Genomic DNA, 20,960 nt, shown 5'->3' with positions numbered 1-20,960 from the left:
CCTCTGGTTTTTTCCTTGAAAGAGCTAGTAGAAGATAAGTGGACAGGGACTTAGCTTGAGAAATATGTGTAGATAAGAGACTGATAGTTTGTCTGTAGGATCTGCCGTCCTATGTACTGAACGATAAACAGGTCAGTATCTTTGATAATTATCAATTACAAAGGATGAAGTTTTAATTTTATTTATACATGTATATAATTAGGGAGTTGGAGAATGTCAAGTCTCTGTGTCATACATGTATCACATTTGTGGGTTATCAGCCACACATTGAAGGACCAGTGCAGCCTTACACATATTCTGCCCCAGGTAAAAACTGCAGTATCACTAGTAACATGATTAACTGTGAAGTATTTTGAAATGAAATGAATTCACATAAACTAAATTTTCAGTTATAATCACTCTTTGTTACCTAAACTCAACTGTAAATATTAGTAGACACATATATGTGGGATCCCCCTGGGCTTATTGCAGGATAAATACGGTATTTTTGTTTCTGCATGATACTGTAGGAGACATATAAGCAAATGATATCAACTTCATAATACATGTGTAGTGGATTCTCAACAGAGTTAACTAGAAAGAGACGTCTGTCTGGAGTTCTAAGGTTCCCTGTGACACAGTAACAAGAAGATCCACACCATGGAACCTATGTCAAAAAAGACAAGGATAGAGAGAATAATATCGGATGACAAGAGGAAAAAAGTAAGTTTCCCTGAAGAGAAAAGATACATCGGACCTCTCTGTGGCTATATGATGTATATACTTATGATAATTTGTGACAAAAGATCTCCCCTAACAAACCATGAGACCATAGTTCATAGAATATATGTGGCTTTGCAAGCTCTGATTGAGATTTCCAGTGTATGGTTCAATGAACCCCTATCCTAGACAGTTTGTCTCTCAGATTCAGATCTGAGGTGTATGGTTTGAAGACCCCCTACCCTAGGTAGTTTGTGTCTCTCAGATTCAGATCTGAGGTGTATGGTTTGGAGACCTCCTATCCTAGGCAGTTTGTGTCTCTCAGATTCAGATTTGAGGTGTATGGTTTGAAGACCCCCTATCCTAGGCAGTTTGTGTCTCTCAGATTCAGATTTGAGGTGTATGGTTTGAAGACCTCCTATCCTAGGCAGTTTGTGTCTCACAGATTCAGATCTGAGGTGTATGGTTTGATGACCCCCTATCCTAGGCAGTTTGTCTCTCAGATTAAGATTTGAGATGTATGGTTTGAAGACCCCCTATCCTAGGCAGTTTGTGTCTCTCAGATTCAGATTTGAGGTGTATGGTTTGAAGACCCCCTATCCTAGGCAGTTTGTGTCTCTCAGATTAAGATTTGAGGTGTATGGTTTGAAGACCCCTACCCATGGCAGTTTGTGTCTCTCCGATTCAGATTTGAGGTGTATGGTTTGAAGACCCCCTATCCTAGGCAGTTTGTGTCTCTCAGATTAAGATCTGAGGTGTATGGTTTGAAGACCCTCTATCCTAGGCAGTTTGTGTCTCTCAGATTCAGATTTGAGATGTATGGTTTGAAGACCCCCTATCCTAGGCAGTTTGTGTCTCTCAGATTCAGATCTGAGGTGTATGGTTTGAAGACCTCCTATCCTAGGCAGTTTATGTCTCTCAGATTCAGATCTGAGGTGTATGGTTTGAAGACCCCCTATCCTAGGCAGTTTGTGTCTCTCAGATTAAGATCTGAGGTGTATGGTTTGAAGACCCCCTATCCTAGGCAGTTTGTGTCTCTCAGATTCAGATTTGAGGTGTATGGTTTGAAGACCCCCTATCCTAGGCAGTTTGTGTCTCTCAGATTAAGATTTGAGGTGTATGGTTTGAAGACCCCCTATCCTAGGCAGTTTATGTCTCTCAGATTAAGATCTGAGGTGTATGGTTTGAAGACCCCCTATCCTAGGCAGTTTGTGTCTCTCAGATTCAGATCTGAGGTGTATGGTTTGATGACCCCTACCCATGGCAGTTTGTGTCTCTCCGATTCAGATTTGAGGTGTATGGTTTGAAGACCCCCTATCCTAGGCAGTTTGTGTCTCTCAGATTAAGATTTGAGGTGTATGGTTTGAAGACCCCCTATCCTAGGCAGTTTGTGTCTCTCAGATTCAGATCTGAGGTATATGGTTTGATGACCCCCTATCCTAGGCAGTTTGTGTCTCTCAGATTCAGATCTGAGGTGTATGGTTTGATGACCCCCTATCCTAGGCAGTTTGTGTCTCTCAGATTCAGATTTGAGGTGTATGGTTTGAAGACCTCCTATCCTAGGTAGTTTATGTCTCTCAGATTCAGATCTGAGGTGTATGGTTTGAAGACCCCCTATCCTAGGCAGTTTGTGTCTCTCAGATTAAGATTTGAGGTGTATGGTTTGAAGACCCCCTATCCTAGGCAGTTTGTGTCTCTCAGATTCAGATCTGAGGTGTATGGTTTGAAGACCCCCTATCCTAGGCAGTTTGTGTCTCTCAGATTCAGATTTGAGGTGTATGGTTTGAAGACCCCCTATTCTAGGCAGTTTATGTCTCTCAGATTCAGATCTGAGGTGTATGGTTTGAAGACCCCCTATCCTAGGCAGTTTGTGTCTCTCAGATTCAGATCTGAGGTGTATGGTTTGGAGACCTCCTATCCTAGGCAGTTTGTGTCTCTCAGATTCAGATCTGAGGTGTATGGTTTGGAGACCTCCTATCCTAGGCAGTTTGTGTCTCTCATATTAAGATTTGAGGTGTATGGTTTGAAGACCCCCTATCCTAGGCAGTTTGTGTCTCTCAGATTCAGATCTGAGGTGTATGGTTTGAAGACCCCTTATCCTAGGTAGTTTGTGTCTCTCAGATTCAGATCTGAGGTGTATGGTTTGAAGACCCCCTATCCTAGGTAGTTTGTGTCTCTCAGATTCAGATCTGAGGTGTATGGTTTGAAGAACCCCTATCCTAGGCAGTTTGTCTCTCAGATTAAGATCTGAGGTGTATGGTTTGAAGACCCCCTATCCTAGGCAGTTTGTCTCTCAGATTAAGATTTGAGATGTATGGTTTGAAGACCCCTACCCATGGTAGTTTATGTCTCTCCGATTCAGATTTTGAATTGTATGGTTAGATGTCCCCTACTCTAGGAGCAGCAATGGATGATCAATATACTGACTATATTTCCACCATAGGTGATTGCTGTGTTGGAGAATCTAGTTTTGAGTGATGGCGATGTCCACAGGATCATGGAGGTGATGGAACAACAGATAGACTTTGCCAACAGTCAACAAGAGGAGGACAGGAAACGATCTGATTTTTTCTGGGAGTGTACCTATGTCCAAGGGCTCCTCAAGGGAGATGGTAAGTCTGCATGTTATATACATGTATGTAAAATGTCAGAAATTGGGAGTAGTAACTCATGGAATTGATTTACCGACCAAAAAGAGACATACATAGTGCACACATTTTCTTATAGAGGAAGGTGAATATCTAGGACTGGATCTAGGTAGTACCAATTTCCGTGTGGTGAGAGTTACTTTCGAAAAGGGTGAGGCCAAAACCACTACAAAGTATTACAACTTACCAAAGGAACTCCTCGTGGGACCAGCTGATGGGGTGAGTTTCTAACAGAATGAGTTATCTCCCTTTAATAAAACCATTGCTTTTCTTTTTAGATCCCTAAATATATATGTTGTCAGCCTATATATTTCAAACTCCCACAGCAAATTTGTATCCATAACACCTGAGTGAGTTATCTCCCCATTATAAATTTTCCAGTTATTGACCCACATGATGATTTATCCTCAGACCTTCATTTGAACCTCTTTCAAAATCTGTCACAACTTGACCAACTTGCAGTGGGTTATCTCCCTTGATAAATTCTCATACATACAGAATTACTGTACCTTACTTTTCCACATTGTGATAATGTTATTCCATAAAGTTGATAGTTTTCAATTTTCATTTCTATTTTTATTTGATGATGTCCTTAGAATATTTAAATGCTCCAATATTTCAGGCTTTTGACCACATTGCTGATAGTATTGAGAAATTTATCAAAGAAGAAAAAATGTGTTCAGACAATGCCATTCCTTTGGGTAAGTCATTATAGTACGGAAACCAAAAAGAATCTGTGAGGAGGAAAATATATCATATAAGATTCATGTCTTTATAAAGAGCATTACAAAAAATGGAATTGTGCTCAGCATGCAATTACAGTTTTTTAAAACACTTTTGTTGGTTATTTTATTATTGTCAATAACAAAAATTGATGGACAGTAATCTGTTCATTGTAGGTTTCACGTTTTCCTTCCCATCTGTACAGAAGAGTCTCAAACATAGTGTCCTGATCACATGGACCAAGAGTTTCAAGTGTACCACAGGCCCTGGGGAGGATCCTGTAGGCATGTTAGAGGCCGCCATACAGAGGAGGGGGGTAAGTGTACCACAGGCCCTGGGGAGGATCCTGTAGGCATGTTAGAGGCTGCCATACAGAGGAGAGGGGTTAGTGTACCACAGGCCCTGGGGAGGATCCTGTAGGCATGTTAGAGGCTGCCATACAGAGAAAGGGGGTAAGTGTACCACAGGCTTTGGGGAGGATCCTGTAGGCATGTTAGGGGCTGCTATACAGAGAAAGGGGGTAAGTGTATTACAGAGCCTATCTGTACTATCATAATTTTATGGCATATTTAGCCTGTGTATTCCACTGTATTATATACTGTTGACAGGGCCTGTGTATTCCACTGTATTAAATACTGTTGGCAGGGCCTGTACATATCACTGTATTATATACTGTTGACAGGGCCTGTGTATTCCACTGTATTATATACTGTTGACAGAGCCTGTATATTCCACTGTATTATATACTGTTGGCAAGGCCTGTATATTTCACTGTATTATTTACTGTTGACAGGGCCTGTGTATTCCACTGTATTAAATACTGTTGACAGGGCCTGTATATTCCACTGTATTATATACTGTTGACAGAGCCTGTATATTCCACTGTTTTATATACTGTTGACAGAGCCTGTATATTCCACTGTTTTATATACTGTTGACAGAGCCTGTATATTCCACTGTATTTTATACTGTTGACAGGGCTTGTATATTCCACTGTATTATATACTGTTGACAGAGCCTGTATATTCCACTGTTTTATATACTGTTGACAGGGCCTGTATATTCCACTGTATTATTTACTGTTGACAGGGCCTGTATATTCCACTGTTTTATATACTGTTGACAGGGCCTGTATATTCCACTGTATTATATACTGTTGACAGGGCCTGTATATTCCACTGTATTATTTACTGTTGGCAGGGCCTGTGTATTCCACTGTATTATATACTGTTGACAGGGCCTGTACATTCCACTGTATTATATACTGTTGACAGGGCCTGTATATTCCACTGTATTATATACTGTTGACAGGGCCTGTGTATTCCACTGTATTATATACTGTTGACAGGGCCTGTATATTCCACTGTTTTAAATACTGTTGACAGGGCCTGTATATTCCACTGTTTTAAATACTGTTGACAGGGCCTGTATATTCCACTGTTTTATATACTGTTGACAGGGCCTGTATATTCCACTGTATTTTATACTGTTGACAGGGCCTGTATATTCCACTGTATTATATACTGTTGACAGGACCTGTATATTCCACTGTATTATATACTGTTGACAGGGCCTGTATATTCCACTGTATACTGTTGACAGGGCCTGTCTGTACCTGTTGATGTTGTGGCCAGGATCAGTGACACAACGGGAACATTAATGGCTGGCAGCTATCTGGATAAGAGCTGTCGTATCGGCCTCATCATTGGTATTTATATAACATACCTTTACAACGCTGGAGCAGCTTTAACATTAGTTTGTCTGTAAATCAGAGTTGTATTACTTACCAGTTCACTTGGCTACAGAGTGAAACTTTCTAATAGTGAACCATCAGTCATCTGTCTGTTTGTCATTCCTGATGTCATGATATGTGGCTGGATTTCAGAAGGTGTTAAAACCTTACACTTAGCCTTGAGGTGCTGAGAGATTTTCTTGTTCTGATATTTAGAACACAGCATTAACTATTCGGCCACTAGCTACTTAAACCAGGATCATTAATGAGGAAGCAGAAGAAGCTTAGCTTTCTGGAACACCTTATTAGTCCTGTCAAACTTTACACACTTATCAAAGATCAAAATATCTAGGACTAGTTTCAGGCTTGTTGGGTCAAGGTCAAAGTCACTGATACTATTTTTAGAAAATCATCAGGACTCTGGCAGCTTCATTCCTTGATGGATTCTCATCAAATTTCACACACTTATTAAGTGTCAAGTTATAATGTATATGTGTGATTTTTAGGATTGTTGAGGTCAAGGTCACCCTTACTATTCTCAGAATATATTTTCCAGTAATCAAGTGACTATATTTCTGGTGAATTTTGATCAAACCACACTTAAAAACGACCCTAATATCTTGCCAAGTTTGAGGTTGAGGATTGTGAAGTCAAGGTCAAAGTCATCCTCTTTTTTTTAGAATATCATTGTCAGTACTCTAGCATCTTCACTCCTTGAGCGATTTTCATCAATTTTACACACTTTTAAAACATTGCAGGGTTGTTGGGTCAAGGTCATGGTCACTTACTATTTTTAGAAAATCATTGTCAGGGCTCTAGTAGCTTCATTCCTTACAGGATTCTGATTAAACCTCACACATTTACAAAGGACAGTAACACTTTATTACACAGTGGTGAAGGCTGTATTATTTCTCTCCTAATCTCAACAGTGTTGGTTTAAAAATTGCATTTTGTTTATACTTTGTGACTTTTTTTCCCTCTGACAATGGTTTCCTGTTCCGAAGGCTCTGGATCCAATGCATGTTTTGTTGAACAAGCCAAAAACTTCAACAAACTGGAAGCTGCTGAGAAAACATCAGATCAGGTTTGTAGTGAAATTAGGGAAGTGATATTTTATGTTGTCACTGTGTCAGAAATCAAATAAAATTTGTATTAAGATCTGTTTGTGAGATCTTCCTATGCTTATCAAACAGAAATATTTTATGTTAATTTTTATGTTTTGTATTTTTTATTTTTTAATTATTATTTTCTTTGACACTGTTGAATTCTACGTAGATTCTGGTGAATTGTGAATGGGGAGCCTTTGGTGATAATGGCTGCCTAGATTTCTTCAAGACAGACTTTGACAAGGAACTTGACCAGAACTCTAACCACGTCAACTCCTACACGTTAGTATAATAGTGAGGTTGTAGGTCTCACCTGGTAAATAAGCCTTAATCTTTGCTAATCTGGAATACGTCACCAGAACGCAGACGTTTGTCATGTAACGATACCCTGCAACTGGAAATTACTGAGTTTTATATTCTGGAAAGAACACCTATGGTTTTTCACTTAAACATCCAGGGTGTGACACTCATTAGAGTTTAGGTACTTTATACATGTAACAATAACATGTGGAATGGAGCAGATTAATATGGAATGATTTACCGTTAAACATCTTTTTCCTTGTTATTTGTTATGCTCCAGTCTTCAGGGTTTGATCCACTTGAAACGACATCACAGGATATATATCATAAATATACACTGATATTCTTTCTGTTCTTACCAAAATGTCCCAGTGGATGTTAGATAAAACAAGTCTCCACCATCACTAAGCCATCCTCTCACTTTATACACTGAAGGAAAAATACTAAAACCTTACATATAACACAGGTTCACTCTGTCTCTGTGTGATTTTATACATCAGATAGGTTCACTCTGTCTCTGTGTGATTTTATACATGAGACAGGTTCACTCTGTCTCTGTGTGATTTTATACATGAGACAGGTTCACTCTGTCTCTGTGTGATTTTATACATGAGACAGGTTCACTCTGTCTCTGTGTGATTTTATACATGAGACAGGTTCACTCTGTCTCTGTGTGATTTTATACATTACACAGGTTCACTCTGTCTCTGTGTGATTTTATACATTACACAGGTTCACTCTGTCTCTGTGTGATTTTATACATGAGACAGGTTCACTCTGTCTCTGTGTGATTTTATACATCAGACAGGTTCACTCTGTCTCTGTGTGATTTTATACATTACACAGGTTCACTCTGTCTCTGTGTGATTTTATACATGAGACAGGTTCACTCTGTCTCTGTGTGATTTTATACATTACACAGGTTCACTCTGTCTCTGTGTGATTTTATACATGAGACAGGTTCACTCTGTCTCTGTGTGATTTTATACATGAGACAGGTTCACTCTGTCTCTGTGTGATTTTATACATGAGACAGGTTCACTCTGTCTCTGTGTGATTTTATACATGAGACAGGTTCACTCTGTCTCTGTGTGATTTTATACATGAGACAGGTTCACTCTGTCTCTGTGTGATTTTATACATCAGACAGGTTCACTCTGTCTCTGTGTGATTTTATACATGAGACAGGTTCACTCTGTCTCTGTGTGATTTTATACATGAGACAGATTCACTCTGTCTCTGTGTGATTTTATACATTACACAGGTTCACTCTGTCTCTGTGTGATTTTATACATGAGACAGGTTCACTCTGTCTCTGTGTGATTTTATACATGAGACAGGTTCACTCTGTCTCTGTGTGATTTTATACATGAGACAGGTTCACTCTGTCTCTGTGTGATTTTATACATGAGACAGGTTCACTCTGTCTCTGTGTGATTTTATATATGAGACAGTTTCACGCTGTCTCTGTGTGATTTTATACATCACACAGGTTCACTCTGTCTCTGTGATTTTATACATCATACAGGTTCACTCTGTCTCTGTGTGATTTTATACATGAGACAGGTTCACTCTGTCTCTGTGTGATTTTATACATCAGACAGGTTCACTCTGTCTCTGTGTGATTTTATACATGAGACAGGTTCACTCTGTCTCTGTGTGATTTTATACATGAGACAGGTTCACTCTGTCTCTGTGTGATTTTATACATGAGACAGGTTCACTCTGTCTCTGTGTGATTTTATACATTACACAGGTTCACTCTGTCTCTGTGTGATTTTATACATTGATAAAGAGTGTCAGTTTTGTAGTAATTCAGAGAAAAATGTAACTTTACAGATTTGAGAAACTATTTGGAGGATTCTACCTGGGAGAACTTGTCCGTTTAGTGTTGGTGAAACTGACCAATGAGGGCCTCCTGTTTAAAGGTGAAGGATCAACCAAGCTAATGAACAAAGGCAGTTGGCCGACCTCCTATGTTACAGAGGTGGAGAGGTATGACAAGTTGGAGGAAACTGTAAATGATGGGTGTTTTTCTATAAACAGTAATACTGACAATAAAAACTTAATTTGAAAAAGCAATGGATAAATCCAGAGTTAAATACAAAAGCGTATTTTTTTTGTAGTTTAACAATGACCTTAACCTTTGACCTCACAACATGAAAATTAATCCTCAACAAACATTTTCTGGGAAGAAGGAATGGCTAAGGTGTGGTTGATTTTGGTCCTGTAGAACTTGGGATATGAGAAGTAAGACAGGTGGACTAATGGACAAAAAAGGCTATTATCATAATTTTTTTATCTACTAATGAAGAAATAAAACCCTTAGCATCAAAGAATAAAATGCACGTATAACTTTTGACTAATAGTCAGTGTTTAGTCAGTTATTTTAATGAAAATGGTATTTTGTGTGTGAAAACTTGTTCAAATGACAGTCCAGGTCCTTAACTCTTTATTGAACGATCACTGAAAAAAAAAGAAAAGAAAGAAAATGTTCTTGATATTGTGCATGTTACAGAAAAATATATTTTAGAAGTCTGACGTCATCATTCTTGCATTGTTAATTTTTAATAACAAACAAATGATAAAGAAATCATTCTTACGGTCATTTCCTTCTTAAATTTACAGTGATGGTCCAGAAGAGACCAGCCACACCATTGGGGTGCTACAGAGTCTGGACCTGACAGCAGATGTAGAGGATATAGCATTGGTCCAAGAGGTCTGTGGCCTTGTGTCTCAGCGTGGAGCATACATTGTATCGGCAGGTAATTACATTTAGAGGAGTATACATTTGCAGTTCAAGTAATCAGAAAGCATATATTGTATCTACAAGTGATCAGGGATCATGCATTGTGTCTACAGATAATCAAGGAGCATGAATTGTGTCTACAGATAATCAGGGAGCATACATTATTTCTACAGATAAGCAGGGAACATACATTGTGTCTACAGGTAATCAGGGAGCATACATTGTGTCTACAGGTATTCAGGGAGCATACATTGTGTCTACAGATATTCAGGGAGCATACATTGTGTCTACAGATAAGCACTGAGCATACATTGTGTCTACAGATAATCAGGAAGCATATATTGTTTCTACAGTAAATCAGATATCATACATTATATCTACAGGTAATCAGAGATCATACATTGTGTCTACAGGTATTCAGGGTGCATACATTTTGTCTACAGATCACAAGAACATACATGAATAGAAGAATAATCTCATACAGATTTAGTTCAATGCTAACATCTGTTACATGGTTAGGATCTTTGGATAGTGAACTTTACTACACAATATAGATGAATCCTACCTGATTTGTCCTTCATCCTGTTTCAGCATGTGCTGTTTTGTTGAACCATATTGATCTCCCTGAAGTCACCATAGGGATTGATGGCTCAGTGTACGAACACCATCCTCGTTTCCATGGTTACATGATGGAGCTACTGGAAAAAGTTGTGCCAGAAACAAAGGTAAACGTTTAAACAAAGTTAGATTCAGGTGAGAAATGGATGATTAAGTAAAGTCTGTGTCTATCAACAATGATGGTAGAATAAATCTTTAGGATCATGATTGATGATCTTATTTATCTGTTTCAGGTGAAAATCATTCTGGTCAAAGATGGCAGTGGTCAAGGAGGAGCGTTTGTCGCTGCTGTAGGGTCAAGGTCATGACCCTATCATGATGATGGCTTGTAGTTTGTACAGAAAAGAACAAGATAGGAAAGTAACATACAGAGAATTATAACATACAGCAACAGGAGCAGCAGGGACAGAAATGTAGAGAACTGGTCCCTTAATGTAACACGTGAATAAATCCTGGAGAAAACCAGGTATAATGTACTGCTATCATATATACTGGAGAAAACCAGGTATAATGTACTGCTATCATATGTTGATACAGGTGTGTTATGTGGTGTGTCTGTTCAAGAACATCTTGTCTGGAAAAAACACTGAAGTGATTTTGATGAAACTTTACACAATTGTTCCTGCCACCAAACTACAGATCATAAGTAGGTATCAAGATCAAAGGTCAAGGCCATGACCTTAATCTATACCATATGTTATATGGTCCATTCACGCACACCTTGTCTACAAAATTCTGGAAAAATAGCTAAACCCATTTAGATATTGCACCATTGTTTCATGTGTTAAGTTTTAGGATGAAGATAAGTATTAAGGTCATAAATCAAAGGTCAAGATCACACAGCCCTATATGTCTCTAATATTGTCTGGTCTGCAAGAATGTAGGAAACTACTTAACTGATTTTAATCTGACCTCACAAAAAAAGTTAAGTAATAAGGTCAAAGGTCACAGAAAATTAAGAAGAATTTAGTCTTGTCAGCAAAAAAAACATGCTTGGCAACTCAACAGATTTAGATAGATTTTCAGTCAACCCTGTGTTAGTCTTAATTTTTAAGGTCGTAGGTGAAAGTTCAAAGTTACAAAGGCTTTTTGTTTATACTGTTTGCTTGCATTATTCTTGAAAAACTCCTAAACCAGTTTTAAAAGGAGGTTAACAAAGTATTAGGTACACCATACAAACAAACCATGAATTTATGTTATACTTTATTGTTTCAGCAAAAGTAGATTTTAAAATAGTTGCCTGTTTTAAAGAGTGCTTTTCTATTGGGTGCCCATGTAACATTATATACGAAACTACTATCCTAGATCTACATACTGGGGTTTTCTTCATAATTCATGCAAACACAAAATGTATATTGAATGTGTTAGTGATAACAATAAAGATTACCTACTTAGTTTTTTTTGTTATTTTTATACACCCATATCATGGTATGACGTTGTCTGTCCGTACTTAACTTTTATTTTTCCACAGATCTCTTCCCACAGCTTTCAACCAGTTTCTTACAAATTTAGAAGTAGGCTTAATAATCATGACAAGAAAATCAGTTTGATTTCACAGGGAGTTTCTTGTCCACAGATCTTTCTCAGTTTTTAGTGTTTTGTTTCAAACCTTTTTTGAGTTTTATAGTAATGATATGAAACCCTGTTTTCCTACACAGATGTTAGATTCAACATATTTTGAAGGAGTTATTGGCCTTTGATACTTTAGCATTTTAATCTTGAAGTTTCTGAAGATTTAATCATTACATGAAATAGCTTTTTCCTTAATTGCATTGTGATTTTACAATTTTAACAAGGCCATTTGCCCTTTATTCTTTTATACACGTTAAGCTGTGTGTAGTGACCTCGGTAGTGTTCTGTTTTGTCAGAAAAAATCGACTGTCTGCCTGGAACTACTCTATCAGCAGTACCAAATGACACCATAGCAACCTACCTGCCAATGCAATACCATCATCCCCCATTGGTATCATAGCAACCAGCCAAAACCTTACCAAGATAACATAATGGTGTCATAGCAACCAGCCAAAACCCCTACCGAGATCACACAATGGTATCATAGCAACCAGCCAAAACCCTACCGAGATCATACAATGATATCATAGCAACCAGCCAAAAACCTACAGAGATCACATAATGGTATCATAGCAACCAGCCAAAATCCTACCGAGATTACACAATGGTATCATAGCAACCAGCCAAAATCCTACCGAGATCATACAATGGTATCACAGCAACCAGCCAAAACCCTACCGAGATCACATAATGGTACAATAGCAACCAGCCGTTATCCTACCAATTCTTCATTTGTTCTTGTCCCTGTCCTGGACTTGGTGAATATACTTCGCTCTTAAGTATCACTGGAAGGTTGTACAAGCTGTATGGTGCCATCACTATTCAGTACAAAATGATTTGCATGTAACTGCCATCTACTTGTCATCTTGTCACGGTGAGTTATTGCGACAGATCGTCATAATAACATGACTTAACATGATAATATTGTGTTAAGACATCTTATTAAGTTATGATAATTTTCGTAATAAATTGATCTTGTAGTTGTTTTAAATGCCATGACATAACGACTTTTTGCAGCGATATTGCTCGGAACTGAGATGGGTGAAAACTTTACTTTCTCTAAAAACAGAGACACGTTATACAGGATACCTTGATAAATGACGTATCATGGAAGGGTTTTAGCCACAGGATGCTGACCTTACACTGGCTACAGCCACTAACTGTCATTTCTTTTCTTGAAATCCAAAATTCCGAGACCCCTCAAATATCACATCAATCTATTTCAAGAGAAATACACTTCAAATCAATATCGCGACAAAAATCGTGTTGTCATGATATTTAAGGTGACTTAAAGATAAATTGATCGTGATTATTATCGCAAGTTGACTGAATTAGCCGTCTTAACAGGATATCATGACAAGGCGTGTTAATTAGAAACAATTGTAGAAATAAATTATGATAGCACGACAAGAAGATTACATGCCACTCTAGGCTACTGCCTTTAAATATTAGATGGCGTTATCCTCGCGTGTCTTTCATTTTAATGGCTCGAAAATTGTTTAGCTCCTTTTCATTTTCATTTCAGAATATTTTTGTCGTGGTCTTATATACAAAGGAACTGGTGAACAGACTAGAATAGTCATGGTCTTACATACAAAGGAACTGGTGAACAGACTAGAATAGTCATGGTCTTACATACAAAGGAACTGGTGAACAGACTAGAATAGTCATGTTCTTACATACAAAGGAACTGGTGAACAGACTAGAATAGTCATGGTCTTACATACAAAGGAACTGGTGAACAGACTAGAATAGTCATGGTCTTACATACAAAGGAACTGGTGAACAGACTAGAATAGTCATGGTCTTACATACAAAGGAACTGGTGAACAGACTAGAATAGTCATGGTCTTACATACAAAGGAACTGGTGAACAGACTAGAATAGTCATGGTCTTACATACAAAGGAACTGGTGAACAGACTAGAATAGTCATGGTCTTACATACAAAGGAACTGGTGAACAGACTAGAATAGTCATGGTCTTACTATTATAAACATATAATGTTATTATATATTGCATAAACTGTTGTTTAAACTAAGCTCGATGTACACGTCGGTCAAATAGGGAATGCATTAAATGAAAGATATTTTGAATGGTGAAGAAGTATTTGAGATACGAGGTCTGATTGATAAGTTGTGAGCCTCATATTTAACACAATTCCCGTCAGTATCTAAACACTTTTGCAGAGGTGTTTAAGGGCCTCAATACCACTTTTAAAGAAGTCCTTTTCTTGACCGTTCAGAAAGTCTTCCACTGCATGAATGACGTCATCGTTTGACTGAAAGTGGGCACCGAAAATGGCCGTTTGCAATTTTGGAAATAGATGAATGTCTGATGGAGATCGAGATAAGGCGGATGTTAATGGCAGCCACGGCAATGGCAGACTTGTGAATAAGGGCATTGTCCTGGTGGAACAACATACTTTTACCGAGTTTTCCGCGGCGCTTTAGTTTAGTATTTTCTCTTAACTGCCTGAGAAGTGATGCATAATATGTGTCATTGATTGTTTGTCCCTTTTGCTTATAATCTTCCATCAGTATACTATAAGCATCCCAGAAATCTGAGGCCATAACCTTTCCAGCTAATGATACAGTCTTTGTCTTCTTTGGCAATGGTGGACCAGGGTGCCTCTATTGTTTAGTCTGTTGTTTGGCCTCTGGGTTGAAATGACGGACCAACGTTTCATCTATAGTCACAAACCTTTGCAGAAAGTTAGCAGGATCTGCCTTTAGAAGGTTGAGATTAGCACTTGAACAAGACAATCTGGTGTGCTCCTTATCAACTATCAGAAGTCTTGGTACCAAACGGGCTGATAGCTTATTTATTTCAAGATCTTCCGTAGGAATAGAATGTATTCTTTCCCGTGAAATCCCCACTGTACTGACTACATATCCTTCTATCCCTCTGTATCTCGCCTGTCAGTCATAACAATATCATGGACTTTATTTACCATTTCTGGGGTTACAACAGTGACAGACTCTCTAGGACTGGCTTCATACCCAAGGCTCTGCTTGCCATGGTGGAATTCCACCACCCACCTTTTCACTGTAGCATATGATGGGGCATCATTCCCTAGCGTTGTTACCATATCAATATGAATATCCTTATGTGCTAGGCTTTTCTTATGCAAATATTGAATCACTGCCCTTCCAGCGATTATGTCCATTTTGCAGAAATCACTTGCCTTACTTTAGATTGCTACATCTTCGACCTAAACTGACACCAACATTTCCTGTGCCTGTTCTTATCTTTAGGTCACTTAAGAAAGAAGTGAGAACCATCTTTGACCGAGTGACCTCAATACAGGCAAGGCCTTTCATTCAGTGGGAGTTCAATAAATCTGCGTTCAAACAAGCAGAATTTCTTAGCTGACATAAAGTATTTAATTTCTTGACTCCATTAGTTTTTAAAAACAACAGCGCACGGGTGTTCAACACGTGCATTGGGTTAAAGTAACAAGTTATCAATCCATTTATAAACGATTACTCCATTTAGACATAATTTTGAGGAAGGACGTGGTGATATGTAGAGGAGTTCTTGCTAGTTGAACATCAAAAAGTGTATCATGATGAAGAGGACATTGAACTCTTATCATTGTACAAGATGACATTGAATCCTAAACATAAGCGGGACATCTATTGCTAAACTTCTTTAGAAATTAATATTTTGATGCAGATGACGAGGTAAGTGTAAGAAGACCTAGTTCTAAGTATGAAATATGTTTAACTTGTGTATTACCACCATTTAGGTCGACTGTAGGTTGCAACACTCTACTATTCAATACAATTGGTTGAAACTGTTTGCAAAATGGAAGAAATGAATATAGTACTGATTAACTCCAGCAACTCTCTGTCAATTATATATTTAATCATTCTAAATATCTTTATTCTTTGGCAAGCCTTTTCATAAATATGTTTTACATGATTAGACCAGTTAGCGTAACTGTTGAAATAAAACCCAATGTGTATACAACTGTAATAGGAAGGAGAAACCACTCTGCCACCGTTGGAGTTCGAACTAGTGACCCTTTGGTGTTTCGCCGGACACGCTACCGCTCGACTAAAGGGATATTCCCACTAGCAGAGGCAAGTAAGGCGACCTGTACTCTACACTCCTACATTTTTTAATAACCAAGATGTTGAAAGAAGGGGTTCAATCTCATCAAGATTAAAACTGATTTCCCATTTTCATTATTCAAATAGAAATGTTCTCAGGTCATTATTCAGAGTATCAGCAGCTTGTTGTCGGTCTCCACCAATCAGATCATGTAAGGTATTTAGAGGCGATAACCCTAGAGATAAACATTTATTTAAAACCACTTTTTTTAAAAAATAAAAACTCCTTCTGAAAGTAGGAGTAACAGAGATTGGTCTATAGTTGGATGGGTCAATATCTTACCCTTCCCTCTGTATACAGGTATGGGTCAATTTTTAACCCTTCCCTCTGTATACAGGTATGGGTCAATTTTTAACCCTTCCCTCTGTACCCAGGTATGGGTCAATCTTTTACCCTTCCCTCTGTAGACAGGTATCGGTCAATTTTTTACCCTTCCCTCTGTAGACAGGTATCGGTCAATTTTTCACCCTTCCCTCTGTATACAGGTATGGGTCAATTTTTTACCCTTCCCTCTGTATACAGGTATGGGTCATTTTTTTACCCTTCCCTCTGTAGACAGGTATCGGTCAATTTTTCACCCTTCCCTCTGTAGACAGGTATGGGTCAATTTTTCACCCTTCCCTTTGTAGACAGGTATGGGTCAATTTTTAACCCTTCCCTCTGTATACAGGTATGGGTCAATTTTTAACCCTTCCCTCTGTAGACAGGTATGGGTCAATCTTTTACCCTTCCCTCTGTATACAGGTATGGGTCAATTTTTTACCCTTCCCTCTGTAGACAGGTATCGGTCAATTTTTCACCCTTCCATCTGTATACAGGTATGGGTCAATTTTTCACCCTTCCATCTGTATACAGGTATGGGTCAATCTTTTACCCTTCCCTCTGTATACAGGTATGGGTCATTTTTTACCCTTCCCTCTGTAGACAGGTATGGGTCAATTTTTCACCCTTCCCTCTGTATACAGGTATGGGTCAATTTTTCACCCTTCCCTTTGTATACAGGTATTCTATTAGCATTTGTCCAGGAAGTAGGCAGTACTGTGAACATAGATTCATTATAAATGTTAAAGTGTCACATGAGGTTGTATTACTGCTTTGATGATCTTGGAAGGAATGATGTCATTACCGGCAGGTTTGTTAGTATCCAGAATAATGGGTGATCAGTAACATCCTATTGGGCTATATCAGTTGTTGAGAAATGATATCTGGGTCTAGGAGAGGTATATTGTAAATAATCAGCATTAATTTTAGTTGCATATACAGATGTGAAGTAGTCACTAACATATCCTGTTTAACGTACGGAATGTAGTTTAAATCACCATTCATTTCAAAAGAGTGTCTGATTCATAACTGATAAGTCTTTGTTGGTCTTCATCGTACAGTAACGTAATTCTAATTGACAAATCGACCATACCCAATACCTTGTTACTTTAGGTTTGTTTTAAACCTTTTGACATTTGGATGCAAAGGCTTGCTAGTTTCCACATCCCTGTGGTATCCTCAATAGTGCATGATATTGGCTATGGAGACACATACCCCATGGTTTTATGTTAAGTAGGACACTGGCAATAATGATCCTTTTTGGGATTCACGGCGTTGGAGCTGCCATGCTGGATCCAAACACTGTATTTTACACTGCTCCTATGCCTCGAGTGGATCTGACATCGTACAATGTCTCGTGAGTACCGACTGATCCAGATCTGGTGGTCACCATCATTACAGAGTTGCTCACTTACGTAGCCAGCTGCCAGTGATATTAGGTATGTGCCAGATGTATTGTCCGAAGGTATTCCGCTTTATTTTCATACGCAGAGGTAAGTTGTCGTGAACACTCAATATTGTGTTCTAACATATATAGGTCCTCAGGTCCCATTGAAACATGCTGTAACTATTATAACGAGTGTCTCGGTGGCATCTAGGAAATAGCCACTACCCATCTGGATTCAGTTATAGATCAATCAAGGTTACGTTTTAGGTCATTATGTTGAGTCTGCACAGGTTTTCGATAAGACGGCATATTTGCTGTCAAACCGCTCGATTCAAAATCTGGCAAAACATCTCTAAAGCCTCGATCAACAATGACGTTGTCATCAGCCAGGAGAGGTTATCCATTACAGCTTTTGTAATCTTTGCATCATTATCGCTTCCATGAAAAAAGGTCCTACTGTGTCCAGAATGTAACCATCAGGCAGGGCTACGCTCGTGAACGTTTTTTACTTAATAGGAGTTTCTCTTGAGCTTGTGATCAGAAGTCTCAAGAATGACGATACATGTACCGTCAAGTATGACGTCTCCCACTGACAAAGAAATGTTTCTTGGAACACAGTGTCGTACTTCAGAATATTTTCTCGGGTAAGATGTTCACGTCCAAGGAACAATGGTTATTTCTAAAGCTTTTAATATGGAATAAAAAATGTTTTCGATATACTGGGAATTGACGCATCGTAAAGAGTTGAACACTGTTTACATGATATGTTTATTGAAGGGTTGGTGTTTTGCGCGCTTGGGCAATATGGCCGAGATTTGATTGAAACTCTTCATACTTAGTGCACATTTTGCGTGGGAAGACTGTCCATAAAACAGACCCTGTGGATAATAGTGGGTTGTTTCGCCACGTATCATTATCAACACCAAAGTTTTGACCTCCAGGTTGTGGCTTTCTTTTCTGGTAATTCTTAAAACACATACCAATCTCTTTATCATCGGTAAAGACATAAAACAACCATTTGCGCTGGGAAAGTCTTGTACTTCTAGCAGATTTCTTGGTTTTAATATCTCTCCTATAGACAACTTTACAACTTCCACCTACACATCTACTTCTGATTGTGAGAACGGTACTGTATTAGGTGTTTAAAGTCTCCGTCTCGGTAGAAAATGTAGGAAGTTATATCACAAGTTCAATTGATGATATTGGGGTATGAGGGATTGATAACGTATTGTTAGTAACTATCGGCCATGTAGTATATTATATCTAATGTCCTAATTGTAATTGACAGATAAAGCCATTCAAGGCCATGTCGGCATAACTTGTATACGTGCTAGGTGTTTTTACACGCCAGGAAAGTAACACGTGTACGTTTAGGTTTCGAGTGTAACAGGTCGGTCTCCAATATCCGCTGTAGTACAAAAAGTGTGAAAGGCGTTCAAAATGTCATTTGTACACAAAACAATGGCGGTTTTCTCACAAAATGCTTACAGATCAATAATATCGGTGGTATACTTACTATTTAAGTATTTTCATATTTAGTTAATGGTTCGCACTTTTTTTTTATTTCCTTAGAATGATTGTTTGTGATCTGTTTTGCAAAAATCGGCGTTTATAGTGTAGTAATTCAGTGACGTCATTAGTTAATTAGGCAAATGCGTCATCGATTAATTTGAATTAAATGTAAAACAAAGGGAACCAATTTTAATGGTATAAAACAATATATAGGTAAGTTGTCTCGAAGGACGAAAAAGTCATTATACCAACCTGTATGAGAAATTAACGTTGCCGGAAACCCGTCTTTAAGGTTGTGGAAATCATACAGTTTTCTTAAAAGTCTATTTTTGAAGGTTCAAATCAGGGTGAACAGGGCAGTAGTTACTACAGGAATTTAGGTACATTAATCTTGAGAGTATTTTACACTCAGTACTTTGGTTAAAATCCCTTATAATTAGGATTAGATATGATCTGTATCAAATACCAAGATTTATTTGCAAATTAACATCTTTAGGGTTAATTTTGAGTTCGGCCCAATAATGAGTCAGTATAGGTCAAAGGTCAGCACATGTATATGTTTTTCAACCCATATAGGTTCGAAGTCATCAGACTCAAGACCAATTCTTCACTTAATCTTACATTGTAAAATTATCTCTAAAGTAGATAAGTACACAACCATCGGTGCAGTTCTATCCTTCATGAAAACATCTCCAGAAGTTTTGATATCGCTGGTTTTCTATATCATAATCAGAATCTCAGCATAAGGACGACGTGTCCATGAACACATAAAAGGAAAAGGATTGTCAATGTGAATATTTATGTCAATAATTGACCCTGACCTTGGAGGAATATTACCACATGACAACTTTTTGGTGGAAATAGAATTTAGAGAATCACTAGCGATACCAGAAAAGGTCATTTCCGGATCCGTCCAGTCCTGGGGAAGCTACTATACAATGTCAAAAACAGTGTGTTTTGTACGGTATATGTTAACAGAGGGACACTGAAGCTGGGACCTTGAAATGCATCTATTCTATAGCCCATTGTCTGCATACATTTACCACGTGCGTGTCGTGTGGAGACACTTGTGGTCTGATGACGCTGCAGCTGTGGTCGAGATTCGTGTACACAGAACACAACAACAGCTCCAGTTAAATAGTTTGTATGGACATCTTGTAAACCTTCTCGAATGTTTATGGTTATTCCCAGGATTCAATGATAGTCAGAAGCTCACCAAATGTAACCGAGTACATACAAGATTATAAATGTATCTTTGATTTGTTTATTGACATTCTTTGACGCCAATGGGAATTAGTCTTATATAAACTTTTAAGTCGGTATGTTTTTGTCATTTAAAAATATAGGCGGATGGTCATAAGTGAGTGCTGAACCGGCAAAATGACCTGTGAAGAATACTGACATAATCAGACGAGACGATGACCAGCGTCTCCTGACAACCTTTGTCATATCGCCGGTAAATCTATCCGCTGTTC

General features: G+C 38.3%; 1 protein-coding gene across 1 annotated transcript; it reads left to right on the top strand.

Annotated features, from left to right (window-relative positions):
- Positions 1-45: 45 nt before the first annotated feature.
- On the top strand, positions 46-11,969 carry LOC132559078 (hexokinase-1-like). The gene is made up of 13 exons (XM_060223687.1): positions 46-131; positions 568-702; positions 3,143-3,311; positions 3,427-3,566; positions 3,970-4,048; positions 4,247-4,386; positions 5,673-5,778; positions 6,807-6,886; positions 7,078-7,190; positions 9,048-9,203; positions 9,837-9,973; positions 10,549-10,682; positions 10,809-11,969. The coding sequence occupies exons 2-13, from the start codon at positions 640-642 to the stop codon at positions 10,881-10,883; spliced, it is 1,392 nt and encodes a 463-aa protein (XP_060079670.1). The 5' UTR covers positions 46-131; positions 568-639; the 3' UTR covers positions 10,884-11,969.
- Positions 11,970-20,960: the final 8,991 nt, after the last annotated feature.

The sequence above is a fragment of the Ylistrum balloti genome, unplaced genomic scaffold, assembly GCF_031769215.1.
Source record: "Ylistrum balloti isolate Yb309-2 unplaced genomic scaffold, AGI_CSIRO_Ybal_v1 Utg370852, whole genome shotgun sequence".
Lineage (NCBI taxonomy): Eukaryota > Metazoa > Mollusca > Bivalvia > Pectinida > Pectinidae > Ylistrum > Ylistrum balloti.
The sequence above is the reverse complement of the archived record's forward strand: the minus strand, read 5'-3'. Positions and strand labels throughout refer to the sequence as shown.

Bases quoted from the DNA above. Each gene is read 5' to 3' on its own strand.
- LOC132559078 (XM_060223687.1), top strand. From the start codon at position 640: ATGGAACCTATGTCAAAAAAGACAAGGATAGAGAGAATAATATCGGAT. The intron at 3,567-3,969 runs GTGAGTTTCTAA...CCAATATTTCAG, and splicing joins TCGTGGGACCAGCTGATGGG to GCTTTTGACCACATTGCTGA. The intron at 9,974-10,548 runs GTAATTACATTT...ATCCTGTTTCAG, and splicing joins AGCATACATTGTATCGGCAG to CATGTGCTGTTTTGTTGAAC.